Raw genomic sequence first — 9,849 nt, forward strand, 5'->3', positions numbered from 1 at the left:
ATGAAATTAACAAACATATTCATATTATTAGGGAATTAAAAAGGAAGGAAATTAATATTTGTATAGCAATTATTTTGAGAGTTTAATATAATTAAATACCTTACATATATAAACTATGTATTCAATTCAAGAATTTTTAATTTAAAAAAATATGAGAAAATCAAATAGTGACATGTGGAAAATAAGAAATCTATAATATTTAAGAAAACTACATGTGACAAATTTATGGAGAACATGACATGTAGCCGAAATCATTTTCATTTATTAGATTAGATTTGTTATTATTATTTACTTTACACTCATAAATAAAAAACGTTTACTTATCCCATTTATAAAGTATATTTGAAAATGTTTTATTTAATTCATGTTCAGATATTTAACAAAATGCAATTAGTTTTCAATAAGACTTCAACTAAAATTTATTTAAAATGAAAACTATTAAACTTACATATCATAAAAAGATAAACTTCACACAACATGGTTTTTGATTTTGAATCACACAACAGATCAAAACAAACACATTGCCAAAAAGAATACTAATTACTAAATACAATGAAGAAAGATCTCATCTATAAACAAAACATGATATTAAATGCACCATGAATCTTACTCAACAACTTTGAATGATGATGATGACGATTTGTAACAATTGGAAGACACGAAGGTGGTGGAGTTGGTGGTTCAGTTTCAGTTTCAGTTCTCTTCTCTTTCTTCTTTCTCCTTAACTGAAAAAACTGTTGCATCACATCTGCACATTCTGACGATAATACCCCTCTTCTTACGCTCATGTTGGGGTGGAATGGGTGGACAGGGGCAGCCGGTTTATCAGACCCATTTCCTCCATCCATATCAGGAAACAATCTACAAAAAAAAAATCAAAATGAAAATTTTTAAATCTTGAAAACCCTAAAACCCTAAACCCTAAACCCTAAAAAAATACCTGATCCAGCTCCCATCGGCTCCAAGGAGCTTATTTGGAGCTCCCCATACAACGGTGTCAATCCGGGCTTGAAGGATTGCTCCAGCACACATGGGACATGGTTCAAGTGTTACATAAAGTGTGCTACCCTAAAAAAGATATAAAAAATGAACAACACAAATATAAAATTATTATATAAAAAGATAGTGAAAAAAAATGGACATAAAGGTTGTGTTTGGCGTACTAGCTGAAAAGCTAGCTGTTAATTGAAAAGCTAGTTGTATGAAAAGCTAGCTGATTAACACTGATGTTTGGTAAAACTATAAGCTAGTTGAAAGATATAAAATGAAATAAAAACCCTTACATTTGCAAGTTTTTGTCGATTTTCCCTTTTACGGATTTTGGGTTCATTAAAACCGGATATTTGCAACTTTTTTTTTTCAATTTTGACCTCTGGTTTTTTAAATCCCTTGCGTTTTGACAGAAATGTTCGGTTTTACCATTTTTTCTGGTTCATAAAAGCCCTTATATTTTGTTTTCTGGTTAATTAAATCCCTTAAGTTTGGCAAAAAGATTCAGTTTTGCTAGATAAATTTACATAAAGGGTAAAATTGAAAAAAAAAATTACAAATTTGAGACATTAATGGACCTAAAATTTGATTTTTGGGTAAAACCGACAAAAACTTGCAAACATAAGGTTTTTATGGCATTTGCCCTTTAAAAGAATATGTTTTCTATAATTAATTAAGGGGTATATTTGGAAATTTTCAAAAAAGCTTTTGAAAAGTTAGTCTAAGTAATTTTTTAAAAAGCTACCTTATAAGCTACTTTTTGGTTTACCAAACATGACAATTTAAAAAAACTCAAAAAATCAGCCTACTTATCAACTAGCTGTGGCACACCAAACACAGCTAAAATGTGTTACCGAAAGTCTCCATGAGCGAAGATTATTTGACGCCTCGCGTATACAAATCATCTCAGCATGAGCAGTGGCATCACGCAACTCTTCTACCCTAAAAACACAAAATTTACTAAATGACCATTTTATCCTTACATTTCAAAAAACAAACTTCACAATATTCATCCATTAGTTTGGAGGAAAAAAGAAAAACGACAAATACATAAAAGGTGAGTGTCTTAATACATTAAGCCAAATTCATTAAGTCATTATGTTCAGATTTGAATAAAAACTTACAGATTATATCCACGAGCAATTATTTTCCCATCATGAACAAGAACAGCTCCAACAGGAACTTCCCAAAAATCAGCACCCTTTTTAGCTTCCAAAATCGCTTCTTTCATAAAAAATTCATCAATTTTTCTTTGTTTTATTTCTATATCATAAGCTTCCTCCCATTCATCAAATCTATCTTTAGAAACTTGATCTATTCTTGCAAGTTTCCTTTGCTTCAATTCTCCAGTAGATAAAATCGGTTCATCCACTTTCACCATTTTGCCACTGCTAGATCCAGGTGATGTTTCATTCGTATTTACCATTTTGCCACTGCTGGAAGCAGGTGATATTTCAGTTGTATTTACCATTTTGCCACTACCAGATGCATCAGTGTCACTACTCCCTGATCTTTTCACAACAGGAGACCTTCTCATGCGAATTGCAGGAACTGGAAACGATGATTCTTCAATTACAGATGGAGGAGACATGGTTTTGGATGAAGATTCTTGATTAGGGTTTGATGATGATGACAATAACAACAATGGTGAATCATCAGTATGCCTTCTAGATCTTGATCTAGATCTAGATCGACTTTTTGTAATTCCTGTTTTCACATTTTCATCATTTGAATCTTCATGTTCATGTCCAGAAAACCATGCTTCACTGTTTGATTGAATTGATGAAGCTTTTGAAATATGTGTTTCAGATGACCAACGAAATCGGATTACATCTCCAATAACATTCCATAATGATCTTCCATTCTTTTTCAAAGATTCACCAGATGTGATATTATTATCATCTTTTTTATCATCATCATCTTCATACACCAAATCCTGTTCATGGGTTTTTTCCTCTTGTTGATTTTGAGAAGTTGTGAGTTTGTTATTTGCATTCTTGACAAATTCACCAAGAAAATGACTTGAGGATTTGTGTTCTTCATCTGCTGATGCAATCACATCAGATTGATGGATTCTGGAACTCTCATTGATGGTTTCAATATGTTGAGATAACTGGGCCCCACTTTCTTGAAGATTAGTTTCGGTTTCAGGGTTCAGTTTTAAAGCTTTGTAAGTAGTAGATGACTCCATGCCAATATTAAAACTTGAAGCTTTTGTTGTTTTTTTACCAGTTTTCATTGATTCTGAGGTTCCTTCCATTAACTCCACCCTAGATGATGAATTCTTTTTTCTTCTTAGATCAAGTTTTTCAGCCATGGTAACTTTCTCTGCTGTTCTTGAATCATCTAAATGCAATTCTTGTTTTTCACTTCTGATTTCAGATTGTGTGTGTGAAACAGAAGAGTTCTCTGTTTTAGCAATTTGGGTGTCTGAAATTCTTGAAATTTCCTGTTTTTCTTCTCTTCTATCTGTTGTTCTTGAAGTATCTAAATGCAGTTCTTGTTTTTCATTTCTGATGTTAGAATTCTTATGTGAAACAGAAGAGTTCTCAGTTTTAGCAATTTGGGTGTCTGAAATTCTTGAAATTTGTTGTGATTTCAATCTAGATTCTTGTAATGAGGTCATCTGATTGATTCTTTCCTGTTTTTCTTCTCTTCTATCTGCTGTTCTTGAAGTATCTATATGCAGTTCTTGTTTTTCATTTCTTATTTCAGATTGCTTATGTGAAACAGAAGAATTCTCGGTTTTAGAAATTTGGGTATCTGAAATTCTTGAGAGTTGTTGTGATTTTAATCTAGATTCTTGTAATGCGGTCAACTGATTGATTCTATCCTGTTTTTCTTCAATCTGAGAACTAACTTGTGTTGAATTGTGTTCCTGGTTTTTAATTCTAGCCTCAAGCATTGAAGAAGAAGATGATGAAGAGGCTTTTTTCATGTTATTTTGATGAACTCCTGATGATTCTGAAATCACATTTGATTGCTTTCTGTATTCGTCTTTTTGAGTAACATTTTGAACTGATGTATTTAACTTATTTTGCATGGTGGAGTTCAATTCCATCTTATTATCTGTTTCTGATGATTCCATGAATCTCTCATACTTCATTCGTGATTGAGATTGATCAGTGATTCTATTAGCTTTTTCACTATGTTGACTAATAGAAACTTGTGATTGCTGTTGACTAGACTCTACATTAAGCTTCTTTTCAGATTTCTTTCGCCATTCTTCATTCCCATAATAACTTTCTGCACTATTCTTCTTCTTCAAGATCTCATGTCGCCTTTCAACATTTTCTTCATCATAGCTTTTATAACTATCAATTCTCTGATCATCTTTATAATCACCTGAAGACTCTCCAACATCATGTTTGATTTCAACATCGTTGTCACTATCAAACTCACCTGTAGAAGAAACCGAGTAATAAGATGAACAACTAGACCCTTCTTTCTTTCGTTCATGGTTCTTTTTTTTCACAAAAGTTTCCCTTTCTTCCTCTTTTTTCTTGTTGATTAATCTCCTATCTTCTTCCTCCATACACTGGATTTTTACAGATTTAGTATCATGCTTCAAATCCCTCTTTAGAGCACCAGAACCCATAATTTTTGTTTCAAGATGATGATCCTTCTTATTGCTTCTTTTTCTCTCTCTAACACCAATTCTCTCTAACCCAACCTCGTCAGTCAACAAATCAAGCAAAATTTCAACATCATTCAAGCAATCATCTTCAATGGCATTACTAAATGACTGTTTTTTCTTCTTATCTTCAATCCCCAAACACCTACCCTTTCCTAATTTCCTCTTCTCCTTGAAAGAGTAAAGTTTTTCGTAGTAATAATTTCGATCAGAATCAGTAAGCGAGGAAAACCCAGAAGTAGTGTTACAAGATTGTCTCCTACTGCCATGAAAGGTTAATCTTTTACTAGGTGAGAATTGAATCAAGGTGGATTGTCGCAACCCGTTACACAAATATCTAGGGTTTATTCTGGGTAATCTATTATAAATTAAATTACTATTAGCAGCACAGCAACAGCAGCAACAACAACAAGAAGAGCTGAATGATGATGAGATGATTAAAGGGCTGCTATCGAATCTAGCATCCAGGTAGTAAGTAGGATCAGTGAACAGTGAAGATGGAGAAACTCCGCATCTAAGTGATACAGCTGAGTTTAAACAAGTGGTGTGCATCATCTTTACTTTCGATTGTTGAGGAATGTATGGATTCTTTCTTACCTTGATGTTAGAAGTGAGTTGTTGAAAAATCTTTGGATTGAAGAATCTGGATATATTGCCATCTGAGAGTAGCAGATAGATCAGATGGAAGGGACGGAGTTTGAGGATGGAAGAAGTGGGTTAGCTGAGCGCTTGAAGCATCCCAGTTAACAAAAACAACCCACGGTATAAGTTTTAACTTTTAACCACTCTCTTTATTATTTTTAAATTATTTATTTTTGTTTCCAAAAAAGATCTGAACCAAATGAAACTCAACTTGGTTGATGGACAATTTTTCATAAAACTTGGATCCGTTGAAGCATCCCAGTTAACAAAAACAACCCACGGTATAAGTTTTAACTTTTAACCACTCTCTTTATTATTTTTAAATTATTTATTTTTGTTTCCAAAAAAGATCTGAACCAAATGAAACTCAACTTGGTTGATGGACAATTTTTCATAAAACTTGGATCCGTTGAAGCATCCCAGTTAACAAAAACAACCCACGGTATAAGTTTTAACTTTTAACCACTCTCTTTATTATTTTTAAATTATTTATTTTTGTTTCCAAAAAAGATCTGAACCAAATGAAACTCAACTTGGTTGATGGACAATTTTTCATAAAACTTGGATCCGTTGATAGTTTATGAGAAAGTGCCGACTGAGAAATTAAATATCTTTTTATTTTTATTTCTACAAATCCTCATATCCAATTAAATAATGACATGTGTCATATTAATATATTAAAATATCATTAAATAGACATTAAATGATACACATGTCACTATTCAATTTGGTAGGAGCAGTGGCGGAGCCAGAATCAAAGTAAAGGGGTATCCCAATTTTTTTTAGGGTAACCCGATTTTTTTCCCGGGGTGCTTGGGTTTCCCCGGTTCGGTTTCGGTTTTAAACACAAATCTTAATCGAATCCTTAGCTAACCTCAAGTCTTGTTATATAAAAATGAAGTTGAAGTATATTTTGATACTTGAATCGATGTGGGACTCAAAGTAAATCTTACATACTTATAAAGCTTGCATTTTCCCTTGATTGTCATGCATTTGAAACCCTCCACAATAATTTGCTAAAACCTCATGCATTTGAAACCCCCAAACCTTTTCAACTTCTTAATAATTAGTCACACATAATCAATGGTAATTCATATGAAATAATAATTTGCTAAAATCTCATGCATTTGTATGGTACTAAAATATGTTTGAGTTTTTGGGTTTTAGACTTTAGTAAATGGGTAATCCGTTTGATACGTTGGATTTGAAGTTATCTTATTCGAATTACCCAAAACAAGAGATAAATTAATAATATATGCTCATGCATGTTTTGTACAAGCCACAATCAAAATACAACATATCATGATCATACATTTAAATGTCTTTTATTCCATTTTTGGCTTTATAACAAAAGTTTGTTTACGTATCGAAGAAAGAAAACTTGAAGATGAATATTTAGGTTGGATGTTTATATAAGATTTGTTTTAAATATATAATATAGATATAAATACACATATGTGTGTCAAATACAGCCCATCATAAATTTAATGTTATAAACTACAATATAACTCAAAGTGGTTTCCAAATATAATGTTTATACTATAATATAATATATTAGAAGAATACTATATAGTAGACGAATCACACATGTTGTGCAGAAATTTAGTTGCATAGATAATATATTATAATTATATTTCGTTTAAAATATGTTAAGGTCATTTGGTTATTAGATTGTTGTATTAGGCACTATAGTCTCATATATTTTGAATTACTCTTACAAAAATGATGTCTGTAATTTGAATATAACGTAATATATTATGATGTTTATTGAATGATATTATCTTCGATTGATCACTTTTTAATTGGAGTCAACTTTATTATAATTAAAAATGTTGGCTCCCTTTTTTCTTTTCATTAGTTCTAGAATATGATTTTTTATATTAACTTAAAATATGCTACTTTCTTAAAATAGATTGAGAATGTGATTTTTTATATTTACTTAAAATACGGCACCATTTTCTATTCAATAGTAAAACTAACAAAAGTCGTTAAATATGTATTTTTATGAGGTTCAACATAAATAGACGTCCACATATGAGAATCCATATCTAATCAATCATCAACTAATTACATTAGATACTAATGTGTACATAAAAAATACATTTAAAATTTTAAACTAATAGTAAAAAAATTTCATTATTTATTATGATAAAAAATCTGTAAATCAAAAAATATACATGCTATTTAATCGCATACAAGTTTTATGTATGACTTATTCACAATACATTAAACCATATATAACCATATTAAACTACATAATTATCCCACTGCGCAGCGCGCGGACATTCGCCTAGTATCAAATAAAGCATGAGGATAACAGGTTTATATAATAGAAAAAAATGGCTGAGTTTACATATGTTTAGCGATGTGGGATAGAATAGCTGGGGAAATAATACACAAATAAACAAAGAATATGTAAGAAGCGAGAATTGATCTTGGGACCTTTACTTCAATAAGCCAACGCCTTAACCAACAAACCAACTGTTTGTTTGTGTTTATAAGTGGAGGGATGCGTATATATACACTATACCGATTTTTTTTTTCTTTGAGGGATACATAAACAAAAATTACACTACCGAAAAAAAATTGAGGGGTATCCCGGGCTACCCCGGGATCCCCTTGGATCCGCCACTGGGTAGGAGGATTTGTAGGAAGAAATAGTAGGAGGATATTTAATTTCTCTTTCATAAAACTTAGATCCGTTGATAGTTACTTTATGGGAAAGTGCCGACTGAGAAAATTCACTGACCATAAAAGAAACCATGTTTTTTAATTGTACATCTGATTAACTGGCATGCTGAATGATCAAAAATAATCATATTACCTTGTTGTTCAGATTGAAACTTTATATATGAAATGGTCCTCCTAAATCTTAGGCCTCGTTTGTTTTTCTACAAAAGTACTTTTTGAGCACTTTTCCCTTCTGGCGGGTAGACGTTTTTCAAATGCACGTCTTCTTCCGCAAACATGGAAAAAGACAAAAGACATTTAACCACTTCCAAAACAAACAGCACCTTAGACTCGAAGAAAAGAAGGAAAGATACGAAGTTTAGGGCACAATTGTTTTTCCGCTCAATCAGCCAGAAAGATATGGTTTTGGGGATTTATACGAAATACATGTCTTACCGGGAAAAACCTTTTTTTGTGAAAATTAAACAGTATTTCCGACCCATTCAGCCAGAAATATCTGTTTGGATCTAAAAATATGTCTATGGGGGACTTATACGGATAAACTACAGGTCACTTGATATTTCAAACATTATCTTTAACCTCTTATATGGCATTGACTCAAAAATTTACAACTTTATTTTTAACCTCTTAACTAAATACATTATCATATGTATTTACAATGGCATTTTTAACCTCTAGTAGTTTAATTATTTTTTATTTTTTTAAAAGATAAATCTGGCTAATTTTAATTATCAATTGCAAATATTTAAATAAAAATCATAAGGGTTATCAAAATAGCTATAATTTTCGTAGATGACATGTAACGTCCCAAAATTCAAGACTAAAAATTTCTTTAATAAAACATTACTTAAAGCATAATCATCGATCCAAGACATAATCAGAGTATTAATTCCCCAAAACATATGTTCATTATCAGAGTAAAACATTCCCAGACTGTCTAATCTATGGTGTGTGTCATGCGATCACCCCGAGCTCTTCCCTCCGCTACCGGAAGTACCTGAAACCAAAACTGAAAACCGTAAGCACGAAGCTTAGTGAGTTCCCTAACCTACCACATATCATGCATAACCACATACTGCACATACTGGGCCACGCCCGCTATTCTGGGCCTCGCCCCTACCTCGGGCCTCGCCCGCTACAACGTCCCCACCGCTCCAGGCCTCGCCTGGCTTCGAGCCCCGCTCGGACACAGATCTGTTTCACTTAGGCCTCTCTTGTCACCGGGCCTCGCCCTCTAACATATAATAGCACATAAACATATCACAATACATAAGCTAAACACATATTAATGGATCCTGTCCTCAGGCCTCGCCTATCCTAGGCCTCTCCCTTGTCCCGTTACTGATGAGTTATGGAACCCTGTCCATGCTCCTACTGATAGTGAGATACGGACCCAGCCCACACTCACTCTTTCCCTAACTTGGGCCTCGCCCCTGTTCTGCTGCTAATGAGATGTGGAACACCATCCACACTCTGCTATTGGTGAGATACGGGACCTCGCCCACACTCACCTCCCTACTAGGCACATGCATGTATCACACAGACAACAAGTATAAACTATCACATAAACCATTCCTTGGGCACTCGCCCGCTATCATTGGACCTCGTCCTGAACATCATACTAGCATACTGTGCCTAAGGCTAAGCCCATAGGGGTTCACCACCCCCCCTCTTTCCTTGTGCGATTTCCTTGCCTTCCTAAGGCGATGCTCCATAACCAACTATTTCCTTTGTCACTGTGAAGGTCCTATCCTTCACCAAATCCATTACTCCCGCTACCTCCAGTATAGGTCATTATTGTCAGTATCCACTGGGCATTCCTCTTTACTATAATTGGGTGTCGAGCACCCCACGATCAACTAACCGAATTTCATCATATACCGCTTACCAGC

At 33.4% G+C, this 9,849-nt stretch overlaps 1 protein-coding gene across 1 annotated transcript; it reads right to left on the reverse strand.

The window, feature by feature from the left end:
- Window positions 1-436: 436 nt before the first annotated feature.
- Window positions 437-5,364, reverse strand: LOC145101270 (uncharacterized). Its single transcript, XM_079038452.1, has 4 exons — window positions 2,115-5,364; window positions 1,845-1,932; window positions 941-1,068; window positions 437-861 (listed from the first exon to the last, which is right to left on the reverse strand). The coding sequence occupies exons 1-4, from the start codon at window positions 5,177-5,179 to the stop codon at window positions 570-572; spliced, it is 3,573 nt and encodes a 1,190-aa protein (XP_078894578.1). The 5' UTR covers window positions 5,180-5,364; the 3' UTR covers window positions 437-569.
- Window positions 5,365-9,849: the final 4,485 nt, after the last annotated feature.

The sequence above is a fragment of the Lactuca serriola genome, chromosome 4 (assembly GCF_051521515.1).
Source record: "Lactuca serriola cultivar US96UC23 chromosome 4, Lser_US96UC23_V15, whole genome shotgun sequence".
In the NCBI taxonomy this organism is placed as follows: Eukaryota; Viridiplantae; Streptophyta; class Magnoliopsida; order Asterales; family Asteraceae; genus Lactuca; species Lactuca serriola.